The 15321-nt window shown below is 41.3% G+C and overlaps 1 protein-coding gene across 1 annotated transcript in view; it reads right to left on the bottom strand.

Annotated features, from left to right (window-relative positions):
- The window catches only part of SUMF1 (sulfatase modifying factor 1), a 102106-nt gene that overhangs the window by 45930 nt on the left and 40855 nt on the right, over positions 1-15321 (bottom strand). The window contains exons 6-9 of the mRNA XM_044001578.1: positions 14324-14406; positions 5230-5352; positions 4332-4446; positions 2804-2917 (exon numbers count right to left, since the gene is read on the bottom strand). Of these exons, the coding sequence (XP_043857513.1) occupies positions 2804-2917; positions 4332-4446; positions 5230-5352; positions 14324-14406 (435 nt within the window). The remainder of the gene's footprint in view (positions 1-2803; positions 2918-4331; positions 4447-5229; positions 5353-14323; positions 14407-15321) is intronic.

Genomic DNA, 15321 nt, shown 5'->3' with positions numbered 1-15321 from the left:
ATTTAATGTCCTTCCTCAACCACATTATAAGCAATTTGCAGACGATAACAGTGCATAATACTTCTATTGCCCTTTCCTATTACATCCAGAAATTTGCTGTTTTCTTAAATCAGTGCCTAAGAAATACTTCTCAATTAAGTGAATGAACTACATTGGAGGGTCATCATTTACAGAGAGGACCTCATCCCCTTGCAGTATTCCAGAATGCTGCAGCCTTGTACCTGGATGCTTGTATCTGTGAAAAAAGGAGGTCTCCTCAACCTGGAACATCTCTCTGCCATGCCAACCCCCTCCTCCCACTGATGCGTTTCTCTTGGTCCCTCTATTTTAGGAAGGGGCCCAAACCAGCCAACCCTGGCTATGATTCTGACTTTCTGAACTTCAATACAAGGGCCTCCCCACCAAGAAACCTGTCCTTCCCTTCTCATCCCATATATTCCTCACTACCATTCTCCAAGGGGGCCCAGGCTAGACAAACTTCATTCCTCTCCTGGATATGCTTCTGACTTTCTGGCCTTCAACAACACGTCCCCATGCAGGTACCTTCTCTCCCCTTCCTCACCCCCACCTCTTCTCAGTACCTTTGTATGCATAGTCTTCCCTCAGTAGATATAAGCTTGAGAGGCAAGGCCTTTTTGACTCTCTTTGTATACCCAGCACTGAACACCTGTGGAAATTTATTTGATTTGGGGACCCTACCTTTAGGCTGAGATTAGAAAGCCTTAGGCCCTCAGGGTCTCTTCCCTTCCCCCTCTGCTTCAGCTGAGCCAATAAAGCCCGGTGGGCTGTACAAGACACAGGTCAGACAGCATGGGGGAAAAAAGCCCCCAGCTCCCTCCGACCTGAGCGGAGCTATCTGACAAGATCCGGATAGCCTGTGCTGAGGCACATGAAGCTGGAGTGCAACCCCCACCCCCCCCCCCCACCAGCCGCAGCCCTGACTGGCAGATTAGCTTGGTCTGTGGGGGCGCAGGAAGCCCCGAGATTTGAGTGGAGAGAAGAAAAGGTATATATAGACCTGGGAGTTAGATTAGAAGGGATCTGTCAGGGGGTATGAGACGAACAGTAACGCAGGACTAGGACCAAGGAGGAAAGGCCAGCGGACAAGATTAAGAGAGGCGGACAAGATTGGAAGGGTGGCAAAGGCAGCAGAGGGCAGACTGACGGAGCAGACAGATAGAAAATCGGTGAGAGAGAAACACAGGGGTTCAGCAGTGGCAGTAAGGAGAGGAAAGTTAGAAGCAGGGGGATTTACAAAGTGAAATAGAATAAAGAATAGAATAGAAATAGAATAAAGTACCTGAGTGCCCTAAGGCAAGCGGCAGCTAAGGCCCTTATTTTATTAAAAAATTTTGAGGCACAGCAGGTAGGAAAGAGACACAATGGAAAGAGAAGTGCCGCAATGCAGTCAGGTTGTACATTTTATTTCCCTGTATTCTTAATTTTCAATAGTATCTCATAAACAAACTCTGCTTTGATTATTTAGTTGAGGCTTCTTAATATTTTGCTTATCAATTTGGAAGTGGAGCAGTGTGGTGGAACTTTATAAATGGCCTACATTAAATTAATAGCAGTCAGATAGCCAGTTAGTCAACAGTCCTCAGATTAGCCCCCAAATTAGGCCCAGCTAGTCATTTAAAAATATTCTCGCATTTGAATGGTGACCGTGGCAGGACTTACAGCCCAATTATAATTTCTCTAAACCTATAATTTTTCATAAATCCAATTATATAAATTTTCCAGGTTAGTTATAGTTATGAATAATTATCTTTTTTCCAACACAGTGCCTGGCCCATGGTAAGTGCTTAATAAATGCCTGCTATCTGCTTTGCCTGTCCACCATCTTTTATCAACTCAGTTATTGACCAAAAGCCTTTACTGAATAATACGAATTCACATACTCTGCTCCAAAATGTTCAACAGCTCCATAACATACATAGTCTTGACTACCATACAAATGACTCAGCCTGAAATTCAGGCTCCCCACTACATGGCTCATTTCTTTCCAGAATTATCTCCCACTCTTCACCTGTGTTACTATATAGGGAAAAGGGACAATGGATTTCCCAGCTCTAAGGAGCTCCCAGAGAGGACCCTCCTCTCTGCTGCTGCCTGTAGCAGTTTGCCCTGCTGCCCCGGGTCACAGAGATAATATGTATCAGAGGTGGGACCACCCATCAGGTCTCCTTGGATCCAAAGTCAGCCCTATCTCCTTTCTACCATACTGACTTATCAGAGTACCCTCTAGCACATCCAAACTAAATTCCTTACTACTCCCCCAATATACCCTATGCTTTCCAACCTTGACTCATGTGCTCCTTTCAGCCCAGAATACCTCAGCCCTAAAGATAAGCATTGCAAAATTCTATTCCAATTCCAAAGCCCTAGTCAAATGACACTTGTGAAACAAACATCATTTGTTATGGATTCTGCCCCCAACCCAAAAGATGGTAGCATGCCAGCCTCTGAAGTTCCAAAGTATTGGTCTCTTATGATACTCATAGCATGCTGTGCTGCATACTCATTATGTGTGTCTACTTCATTCTCTCCTATTGGACTGTCACCTCCTACATCGCTTTGAGGACAGGGACCGAGTCTCTTTACATACCCTATAGATCTCAGCTCAGGGCTTTAACCATAATGGGACTATACAAGGTACCTAGTGAACTGAACTGAACTGAACTGAACATCTTCTCAGCACTTGAGAAATATGGTCAAGTTTTCCCAGAGAAGGCAGATTTCCCTGAGCCAGCACAGCAAAAAGGTACCAATGTAGAACACACATCCAGATAGAGATACTTACAGGATCGTGGGTTTCCTCAACAGAATGATGAACGGTCCACCAGTCTGAGGTCCACTCCCATGCATTCCCCACTATGTTGTACAGACCATAGCCATTGGGAGGAAAGGCAGTAACCTGTACAAAGTGAAGAAGAGGTTAAAATGTTCATCTGTTTCCATAAACCCATTTGGCTGAAAAAAGCACTAAATCAGAAGTCTGGCTCTCCCACGTGAATATCAACGTCCATTTCATCAGTCAAAATGCAATCTGGCCAACAAACACGAGTGCAAACAAAGAGGCATTTTCCAGGCTGGGGCCCTCAAAAGGAATTTATAAACCCGCAGAGAGTTTATGCTTGCATGGTATAAAATACGATTAAGTTATTTCTAACAGGAAATTTATCACTGATCATAAAACAAAACTGCATCTAACTGAGGAGGGCAGAAGAGGGATGTTTACACCATCTGAAATATAAAAGTGAACTTGGCTGCTGCTCTAGCCAACTGCACTCAAGTCCCTGTTCTTCCTTGAATATGATAACCTCTTGTGTCCATCACATGTTTTTATTCATCTCCCTCCTTCCTCAGGAATACTGTCTTATGGAAATGCACAGAATTTGGAATCAATCAAGAAAGACCAAGATTCATCCCTGCCTCCCTGAGACTCAGTTTCATTGATCTCTGAAAAGACAATCGTAATATCTCTAGTGCCCTTGAGTGTATGTGTGTGTGTGTGTGTGTGTGTGTGTGTGTACATGTATACAAAGACATATCCATATATACATATGTGGGCAGGTAGGCTGCTCAGTGGATAGAGCACTAAAACTGGAATCAGGAAGACATGGGTTCAAATTCAGCCTCAAATACTTACTAGCTGTGTGACCCTGGGCAAGTCACTTAACTCTGGTTGTCTCAGTTTCCTCATCTATAAAATGAGCCAGAGAAGGAAATGGCAAACTTATGAAACTAAGGGATTTGCTTGGAGGTCAAACAACTGATACCTGCCAGAAAGAGGATTTGAACTCAGATATCCTCAACTCTAAGGCCAACTCATTCTCCACTCTGTCATACTGCCTCTATAATAATGACACCAACTAGCATTTAAACAGGTCTTTAAGAAGTTTACAGAGAAAATCCTGACATGAACCTTTATTTTCTGGAAACTATCACCCTTCAAGTATATTCACAGCATTTTACCATTAAAAATCACTTAGTGTCATTCAGTATCTTACACACATGCAAAACCCCATCCTGTCTTTTCCTTTGCCATCAAAAGGTGTAGTTATCTTCTTTGCCTTTATTTCTTGAGGCAGAGATAAAGAATATTTCTTAAAAGAAAGTTTTTAAAAAGAAGCAAGTAGCTTCCTAAGTAGTTACTCCCAACCAGTGAATTTCTTTTCAGGCCATTAAATGAAGACATGTCTCACATAATTTCATTTAAAGCGTCTGATAACCTGCAGTATCTGCCATGTGGGCAACAAACACATGCCAAGGGAGCAGAAGAACACACAGGGCAGATCCTGCTGCCGGTGTGCAGCCCTGATACTCACAGGTGCCGTTCCTTGGTAGCCATCTTCACCAGTGTTGCTCACGGGGAACTCTCCCTGCCAAATGTTGGCATAATGTTGACCTTTTGGCTGCAACTTGTTGCCCCACGGGTAAAGTCTGACAGAAGACAGAGAGGCAAGAGCCTGTCAAATGTACTCAGGTCTTTGGACTGGAATCCAGAAAAGAGAGGAATGTAACAAAAAGAAAGAACATGGCTACAGTGGTGAGGCCAAGATACATTTAATGGGAGACTTTTAATGGGCAGGATCGGGGGTAATGAAGCAGATCTAGATCATGTGATGCTCACAGCTCCCTCTGTCTCCTTCCAGATCATTCATGAGCACTGAAATAGAGGGACGCTTAGAGAAGTGCAACCAGTCGGGCCACATTATATACTAATATGGTAGCCTGGTCACACCACATTACATTGGGACCTCTTTTTAAATATTTCACTATTTTGAGGAACCTTTTCCTAGAAGATTTAACCCAAGCATCAATGCGCTCCAAGTTTTAGCAACATAGAAATACGTATTAGTTTTAGAAAGTACCTAAAAATAGGACAATGCTCACAGGGAGGGAGCTTGCCAAGCTGATGTAAAGAGCAATGAGTGCTTTTCTAATTCCCCAGCATTACAACCTCTGGGTGTTTCAAAAGCAGAAGGATTAGAACTCTTTTTACAGCACCAGGGAAAGGGCTTGGCCAGCTCTTTGCTTCTGAGGGGTATATTGGTTGGCTACCCATTGGTCAATATGCCAACCAACTTAGCTAAGATGAATTAAACACAATGAGAAAAGAAAATAAGAAAGAATTAAAAAAAAACTCTACTTGATCATTGCAAGATCTCCTGAGCATTAAAAAAAATGGCAAAGCTGTTAAGAAGATTTACACTGTATAAGTACCTATTCTCAAGGCCTCCTCTGCAGCTATATTCCCATTCTGCCTCTGTGGGTAACCGCTTTCCAGCCCAAGTACAGTATGCAACCGCATCATTCCAGGAGACATGAAGAACTGGGTGATCCTGCCTGATTAGTAACAAGGGGAAAATGACACAAAGAATGCAAAGACAATTAGTGTTCAGTGAAGTTCACTTTATTCCAATGAGCCCCAGTCATTCCAACAGTATTAACACATGGTTTAAACAGATATGCCCAGATGTTAGTCCAGGGTTCAGATATGCTTAATTGCTGAGCCAAGTTGTCTTTTGTTTTCTGCTTTACTCCAGAAATTACTGAATCCTAGAATCTCAGCACTCCAAGGGACCTATAACAGAAGCAGATCCTTCTCTATAACATCCCTGACTAGTGCCTATCCTTGAAAATCTCCAGCTAGGGATGACTCCCCAGCTCCTGAGACAGCCTACTTTTATTTTATTTAATTTTTTAGTTTTTCCCCAATTACATGTACAAAAAATTTTTTAACATTCTTTTTTTATTATTTTTGAGCTCCAAATTCTCTCCTTTCCTTTCTCCACACCTCAACTCAATGAGAAGGCAAGCAATTTGATACTGGTTATATATGTGTAGTCATGCAAAACATATTTCCAAGTTAGTCATGTTGTGAAAGAAAACAAAGACCAAAAAACAAAACAAAACAAAACAAAACCCAAAACCCAAGAAAAATAAAGTTAAGAAAAACTATGCTTCAATCAGACTCCATCAGTTCTGTTTCTGGAGAGGGACGACCTTTTTCATCGTATGTCCTACAGAATAGTCTTGAATCACTGGATTGCCAAGAATAGCTAAGTCATTCGCAAGATCATCATCCAACAATGCTGTTACTATACACGATGTTCTCTTGGTTCTGCTCCTCTCTCTTTGCATCAGTTCATGGAAGTCTTTCCAGATTTTTCTGAGAGCATCCTGCTCGTCATTTCTTATAGCACAATAGTATTCTACCACAATGTGAGAAAATAATGGGCTTGGGGATGCCCAGAGGCCCCCTTGAGGGATAATATTAAGATTGATTGGATTGGCTTTGCTGATTAATTCACTTAAAGTTAACTTAATTAAAACCACACCTACCTGAAAGCCTGGCCCTCAGAGGGTGTGTTCTCTGAACTCTGACCTCATGTAACTCTGCTCATGGACCACCCGCAAGTCCAGTAAATCAAGGGATTTGAATGACACTAGCCAATTAACTACACACACACACACACACACACACACACACACACACACACACACACACACATACAAAAGCACTCTCTTGGTCTGCTGGTGGTGGGGGACTTGGAGAAAGAAGGAAGCCAGGCTGAGCTCTATCTCTCCTCTAGTCTAGATAGGCCTTCTTAACTTGCTGAGCCACGGGTTCTCTCTTTACTAATATTTGATATGATTTAATAAATGCTTAATGCCCAAAACTGGTGCTAAAGCTTCTACTTTATAAGTAGCCATATATTAGAAACCCCAACTAATTTGCCCCAAACTTGGGACAGAAATAAGGCGACCACATATAATTTTAAATGCCACAACACTCATATACGATTTATTCAACCATTCCCCAAATGGTGGTCTTCCTCTCAATTTCCAATTCTTTGTACCACTAAAAGAGCAGCTATAAATAGTTTGTACATATAGGTCCTTTTCCTTTTTGGTTTTTATCCTTTGGGAATACAGACAGCATAATGTACTTTTGAGTAGCTCTGTTAAAAAATGTTTCCTTGTATCAAGTCAAAATATGACTTTCAGAAATTTCTACCCACTGTTCTAGCCCTGGTTAAGCAAAACAAATCTAAACCCTATTGCACACAACAGCCAACAAAATAGGTGAAGACAGCTATTGTGCTTGCTCCCCCTGTCCAGCCTGTCGTCTTGTCTCCACACAAAATATCCTGTGTCTTCAATTGTCACTCTTATGGTATGATCTCAAGGCATTCCACCTTAGCCACCTTAGCAATGTGCTTTCTCAATGGTGCTGCTGAGAAAAGAACATAATACTGTGCTGACTAGGGTGAAACATAGCAAGATCATAACTCTCCCTCAAACACCCAGTTCCTCTACCTAGTCACATCCTATGAGCTGTTCCTTCACCCACTTCAGCCACACACACAAAGGGTCATAGCTTTGATCTTGCCACAAATGTTCCACCTTCATGCTCAAGAACTCCAAGATCCCCTTGTCTTACCATGATGCATTTGCTCTCTACCTCTCTCCCTCCACCCTCCCTTATAAAACCCTACTCTTCATCCACATGGTGACCTGCAATACCTTGATCCCTAAATGCTCCCCAGGCCATCTCCCTTGCACTAGCCACTCTCCCTTCTCTCCATCCTGACCCCAGGGTGAACCAATTTAACTCTACACCATCCTCTTCTCTTGAGTCCTTGACTCCCTTATTATATTGCCAATTACACCCAGCCAAACCTCAGCCTTAGTTCACTCCCATCATTTATAACCTTCGTGCCTACACATATGCTGCAAAATGAAGATGGAGAAAAATCACACAATAATTCTGATTGGGTCCACTACAAATATATGTAACTACCTTCAACTGTGCCCTCTGTGAGAAATAATTATTGATAATCGATATCTTGGGGGACCCAGTGATCTCTCCATCTTCATTAGTCCTTATCCCCCCACCCCTCCAAAAAAAAGGCCAGTTCGTCTTGAAAGTTGGATTCATTTGGGTCAAAGGAGTCTTGGTGGAGACAGATCTGTTTGTCTAGATAGCTGAAGGACTTTACTGATGCTTTCTGGCCAGCACAAACCACACCTAGGTAGAAACTATTTTGCTTTGATCAGCTTGGGTGGGGATCTACATTCTTTCTCTTAGGTCACTCAAATCTTGGTAAGAATGATGTAAGTCAGGTATCCCCAGACTTCATTTTAATATAACGTCTCCAAATCATGTCAACCACTTAGATTTAATTGCTATGTGATGGACCTCCTACAGTTAGAATGGTAAAAACCGGGACCCCACTGCCATTCGGGGTCTTTGGTCCAAGGGAGCTGGTCAATGACCATCCTTTTATTAATAACCTGCTGGCCTATTAAGAAAATGCTTAAATTACCCAGAAACGATGTCTCATAGTCATCACACCTCACTCCTGTTAGGCAGTCTTACTATATCTCCCTTATTCACCACCCTACTCTCTACAGCAGCTCTTCCAAACGTTTTCATCCATGGCTCCCTTTTCTCCCACCCTTTTAGCAGAGATCCTTGACTCATTTTACTGAAGAAAAAAAAAAATGAGGCCATACACCATACACTTATCTCATCCTATTCTTATCTCTTCTGCCACTCTTTCCTCCTTCACTCCTGCCTCATGATGAGGTGGCCACACTCCTTACCAAGGTTAACCTCTCTCCCTGATCAAGCAATCCCATTCTATCTTGTCTCCTACAACAGATAGCCCCCACTATCATTCTTACTCTCTCACTCATTTTCAAACCTCCCTGTCTACTGGCACATTCCCTACTGCCTAAAAATATATTCATGTCTCTCCCATCTTGAAAAAACCCTCACCACTATATCATCCTATATCTCTTCTACCATTTGAAAAGGCCATTTAAAATAGATGCCTCCCCTTCCTCTCCTCACTCTCTTAACTCTTTACAATCCTGTTTCCTACCTAATCATTCCACTGAAATCACTCTTTCCAAAGAGTGTATGATCTCTCAATTGCCAAATACAAAAGCCTTTTCTCAACCTTCACTCTCCTTGATCTCTCAGTAACCTCTGACAGTGGTAATCACCCTCTCCTCCTCCATACTCTCTTCTCTCTCTAGTTTTCAGAAAATCTCTCTTCTGGTTCTCCACAAAAAGGGCTGTCTGACCTCTCCTCTGTATCCTTTGCTGGATCCTCATGCAGATCACATCATTTAACTATACATTTACCATAGGGTTCAGTCCCTGGCTCTCCTCTCTTGGTGATCCCACCACTCCCATGAATTTAATTACCATCTCTATGCTAACAATTATCAAATCTACTTATCCTGTCCCAACCTCTGTTGACCTCCAATCTTGTATCTCCAACTGCCTCTCAGATATCTTGAACTGAATATCCAGTACACATCTTAAACTCAACCTATCCAAAACAAAACTCCTTATCTTTTCCCCTAGATCCTACCCACCTTCCCTATTACTATAGACTAGGGCAACACCATCCCCTCAGTCCCTCAAGCTCACAACACAGAAGTCATCCTATCTCATAGTCACCCTCATAGAAATCACTCCTCACTATCTCTCACTCCCCATATCCAATCTCTTTCCAAGGCCTGTTGACTTCACCTTCGCAAAATCTCTTGAATATGTCCCCTTCTCTCCTCTAACATGACCACCACTCTGGTGTATGCCCTCGTCCCCTCACACCTGAATTGTTGCCACAGTCTGCTGATGGGTCTGCCTGTCACAAGTCTCTCCCCACTACAGTCAATCCTCCACTTAGCCATCAAAGTGATTTTCCTAAACTGCAGGTCTAACCATATCACTTTCCTACTCAGTAAAGTCCAGGGACTCCCTAACACCTCTAAAATCAAACAGAAAATTCTGTCTTACATTCAAAGTCATTCATAACCTAGCCCCTCCTACATCTCCATTCTTCTAATACCCGAATCTCCACTACTTCTCTTCAATCCAGTAACACTGGCCTCTTGGCTGTTCTATGAACAAGACACTCCATCTCTCAGCTCTGGGCATTTTCTCTGGTTATCAATGCATTCCCTCCTCATCTTCACCTGGCTTCCTTTAAGTCCCAATTAAAATTCCATCTTCTATAGGAAGTCTTTCCCAATACCTCTTAATTCTATTAACTTCTCTCTAATAATTATTTCCCATTTATCCTATATATAGCTTGTCTGAACATATGTTTGCATACTGTCTCTTTCATTGGACTATGAGTTACATGAAGGCAGGAATTGTCTTTTGACTCATTTTGTATCTCCAGCACTTAGCACAGTGACTGGCACACTTAATAAATGTTGACTGACTAACCAGATTATCAGCATCCTTCACTCTGGACACTATGCCTCTGAATTCAGCTAAAGACTATGATAGCTTAAGTATTTGCCATATCATACTGATGACTGATATTAAACTTTCAAGAGGCTAACTCCACCCTCCCACCTATGCCCAACCCCCAATCTTTTCCAGAAGAACTTCTGTTTAACCATATCTTGCCCATCTTATACCTGTATAACTTAATTTCTTGAAGTGGGATGTAAGATTCAATATTTGTCCCTACTCAATTTCCTCTCATTGGATTTGGCCCGTTCTAGCCTGCTTAGCCATTTTGACATCCTGATTCTCTGATCCCACATGCTAGCTATCTCTCCCAACTCTAGGTCAATTGTAAATCCAATGAAGAATCCCACCTGTGCCTTTGTCCACATACCCGACAAAAGTGTTAAAGAGCATAGGGACAAGGATAGATCAACAAGGTACTCTGGTAGAAACAACCTTCCATGTTGACATCAAACTATTAATAACAACACTTTTACAGATATTTATAGAACGCTTTAATGTCTGAAAAGCACTTTATACCCCATGTACATTAAAATATTTTTCAGTGTTTTAGCTAGTCTTGCTGAGCTGATTTTTCTTCTCTTTTTTCCCCCCTGCTTTATAAGGGAAGGTAGAGGGAGAATGGATACACCAGTAACATAAGTAATGTAAAAAACAAAACATAAAATTTTTTAATTAAAAATATTTTTAAAAGGAAAGTACTTTTAGCTGTGTGACCCTGGGCAAATCACTTAACCCTCATTGCCCCATGGGGGAAAAAAAAGGAAAGTGCTTTGCATACAGTAATCTCCTTTGATTCTCAAATAACCATGTTAAGTTAGGTATTATAAGTATCATTTAACAAATGGGGAAACTGGGACTCAGAAAATTTAAGTTACTTATCCAAAGACATGTGAGCAATAAGCACCAGAGGCAAGATTTGAACTCAGGTATCTACAAAATCAAAACTCAGTACTTTTTCTATTAAACTATGAATGGCTACTCTTTGGGTTTAGTCATTTAACCACCCCAGACTAATAATCCTATTAAAAATGGAAAGGAAGAGGAAAGTCTGACATGTCTTTTTTTTTTTTTTTTTGGTGAGGCAATTGGGGTTAAGTGACTTGCCCAGGGTCACACAACTAGTAAGTGTCAAGTGGCTGGATTTTAACTCAGGTCCTCCTGACTCCAGGGCCAGTGCTCTATCCACTTTGCCATCTAGCTGCCCCTAACAAGTCTATTCTTAATAAAGACATGTTGGCTCTTTGTGGTCATCACTTCACTGTGAAGAATTTTATAAGCCATTCCTTTAATGAGATATTCTAGGATTTTGCCAAGAATCAAAGTCAAACTCACTGACCTATATCCTTCACATTTTATTCTCTTACCTTCTGCAAAAATCTGGAGGACATTTGCTCTTTAGCACTGTTCTCATTCTCCATGGCCTTTCAAAGGTCACTCACGGTGGCTCAGCAACCAGAGGGGCTAGTTCCTTCACTAACTCAAATTAAGTTCATTCTAGGCTGGTACCTGGAACTCTCTGAAGGCAGACAGTCACTCTTATTTTCTCCTTAATCTGGGCATTAACTTCCTACATATTACTCATTTTTGCTCTGTCCTTTTCAAAGATTATTCACCATGACAAGGGGGGAAAAAAGCAAAATTCAAAGTGTATCCTTGTTTCTTCCCTTGTGGATCCCTCCCAAGAGGCAGTTTTGAGCCTTCTTTGATCCTCCCTTCTCCCCTCATACTAACATAATCCTCATTTTTTTTCTTAGCATTCATCATTAGCATAAGTTTATTCTGTCTTAGTTATCCTGACACTGTTCTTACAGAAGCAGTCCTCTCTTTTGCATTCACAGGCATTATTAATGTTTCATCTGTATATTATTTTTATCTAAGTTGATGAGCTCCCTTTGCATCCACATAAGTATCTTTAGACTGTTCCTTTTTGTACTCACTAGAACTGTTTCCTTCTGTGTTTTCTGAAATCAAATCAGCACCAACTACCTAATGGTCATTTCAAACTCCATGTCTCAGAGACATCTCAAACTCAACATATCCAAAACAGGATTATCAAATTAAACAATCTAGTCCCCCCAAACACTCCTCCTACTGAACTCTCCTATTTCTGTCCAAGGTCCATTCTTCCATTTCCTCATGCTGGTAACCTTGGTGTTACCCTCGATTCTGAACTCTCTCTTTCTCCACTAACCAATCAGCTGCTAAATCTTGTTGCTACTACAACAACCCTGAGAAATGACCCCTCCTTTTGTTCAGGCCCTTATTGTCTCTCACGCAGATGAATAGACTGGCCTCTTGACTGGTCCCCTGGCATCAAATCTTCTCTAATTTCAGAGCCACCAGTGCAGATCTGACCATGTCACTCTTTTGCTCAATGAACTCAACTCCTCTGTTTTGTTTGTAAAGCCCTTCACAACTGCAGCCCAGCCTCACTGGATGTTACTCCGCTTCCCAAATGAGCCAAATTTGGCCTTTTCTTCCTTTTTCTGACAACATTCCACCTCCTATCTCCATAGCCTTGCACTGGCTATCCCCCATATCTGTAATTCTCAGTTCTCACTGGTACCTCAGATAGAGCACGTGAATCTTTTTCTGATCCCTTCAAATGTTTCACCTCCTTTTTCACACTACCTTGCATTTAATTACTTTTGCATTTGTTTTCTGTATATTGATGCTGGAAGTACTCTCCTCTGTGTTTATCCCATTGAAATGTGGGCATTTGGCGGTTGGGGATTGTTTGATTCCTTGTATTTGTATTCCTGGCCCAGTGCCTGGCACCTAGTAGGTATGCTTAATAAGGACTTGGTTAATTCCCAAGAACTTCCCATTCCATTGGCTTGACTTCTTCCTTTTGGATTTTTATTCTGTGAGATTCTATGTGAAGAAATGGGTGACAGTCTCCTCTCAATAAGGATAGAACCGTCACCATTCAAATTACACGCCTGAGGACCTGTGTCTCAGTCCCCCTTCCCTCCCCTACGGCAAACATATCACATGGTTCAAGTAGCCCTGAGCTGGTCTCCCGGAGGTCCTCTTCTGAGCTGTGTTCATAGAAGGAAAGACTGAAAAAATGTCCCTGTGTCACCTCCCAAAGAAGAATTATGGAAATTAGGGTTAGGAATACAACGTTCCAGTTAGCTAGGTTCCCCTCGTTGATTGTAACCTTGATGAACAAGGGAAAGGTCCCTTCTGCATTAAGGATGAGGGATTTAAAAGGGGCCTGTGAGCCCTCACTCTCTTCACTTGCACTTGCTGGCTGTAGCTCTTATGTGCAAGTGCCCATTCTTTTGAGAATGAAAACAAATGAGCCTCTGACACATCGACACCGAGTTCCAGAGAATTACTGAGCAGGGGTCATTTTCCCCTCATTCTCTATCCTCTTTCTCTGAACCTTTCTGAAATCTGCTTTCCTAAAAATGTACAGTATATTTCAGACAAATGCACTTTCCTTCTGTATCAAGAATCCTAAGATGAACTAGCTGTTTCCCCATTGAGATTCCCATCATTTCTAAAATTTAGTAACCAATTCATCTTTGTTAGTCAGAATCCTGGTCCATCCAGAACAGCAGATAATTACTTTGCCAGCACTTTAGAGACTTGATCAACTTGTGGCTTTGTGATTCACCCATCAGATAATGTTACTGTGGCACTTCAGGGATTCTTTTTAAAAGTGTGCCAGTCCAGAACTGGAAATAGTTTAAATCCTTAACCCTAAACACACAAGCTTCAGCAGTGGCCATCTGGCAAGACAGAATTATTGATAAAAGTAAATGCTGATATAAGTAAACATTACATAAACTTAACATTCCTCTTTAAAAATAATGTCACATTTCAAAAAGGCTTTAAAAGCCCACTATCAATGAACTACAAAAATAGCCATGGTAGAAAATGGGAACAAAAAGTTACATAGGGTGGCCAAATTCTGGGGAGCTCACCTAAAGACCATGAATTCATTCTATAAAAAGCACAACCATAAAATCTGAAGTGAGAAAGAAGGCTTCAGCCCTGGGAAACAGCAACCTAACTTACCTGTGCAGAATAGTAGAATCAGGGCCTTCTGGATGTCTCCAATTAGCTCCTTTAACAGGCAACCACCATGGAGCAGCTGCAACCTTAAAGAAAAGCAGGCCAAGGAGATGTTACTGTTGAGCTTTAGACTCCCTAAGAGACCCTGTGGAAAACTAGGCACAAATTTAAGTGTTGCAGGTTCCTGCTCCATTATCTGTAATGTTCTTTGGGCACTTAGGAAAAAGCAGACCCCTATCTCAACTTACCAACAAAGAAAAAATGCCATGTAAATCCATTCTTAATATATAAATGTTTCATTGTTATAACCCCATTGTAAAGATTAAATTAACATAACGTCTTCACAGGGTCGCCTATAGCTAAGATATTCATAGAACTTAAAGCATTCTTCAGAAAATCAAATAAGGCCTAGGTAGAATCATTTCAAGTATGTAGGCAGGGAAACAAAGGTGCAGAAGAGCTCAGGTCACAAAGATGCTATCTACCTACAGAGAAAGAATGATAGAATGAATTATGTATAGTATGGTTTTATATAATATATATACATATATTCATACTTGTCGTCTAATAGTAGCTTTCTCTAGGATGGGGTAAGGTGGGGGTAGGGTGGGAGGGAGAGGGGAAAAAAGTTCACAGCAGAAACAAAAAAAAACTTAAAAGGAAACATAGAAAAGCAGGATAGCTTTAAAAATGATAACTATTACATAGTTTAAAAAATAAACAATGTGAAATGGAAATTCATGGTTTTATATTGAATCCTTTTATGCTGTGCTGTGTACATGGAAATATCATTTGTATTTAACTTTGAAATGAAATTTTTAAAAAAATTTTTAAAGGTCACAAAAGAGAGTCAACGATAGGGGCAGCTAGGTGGCGCAGTGGATAGAGCACAGCCATGGATTCAGAAGGACCTGAGTTCAAATCGGCCTCAGACAAACAATCTCTTACCCAGTAAAATGTGCAATTCTCTTTCAGGGAAAAGATGGACATTCAATAACATT

Source organism: Dromiciops gliroides, chromosome 1 (genome assembly GCF_019393635.1).
Source record: "Dromiciops gliroides isolate mDroGli1 chromosome 1, mDroGli1.pri, whole genome shotgun sequence".
Taxonomy (NCBI): Eukaryota; Metazoa; Chordata; class Mammalia; order Microbiotheria; family Microbiotheriidae; genus Dromiciops; species Dromiciops gliroides.
The sequence above is the reverse complement of the archived record's forward strand: the minus strand, read 5'-3'. Positions and strand labels throughout refer to the sequence as shown.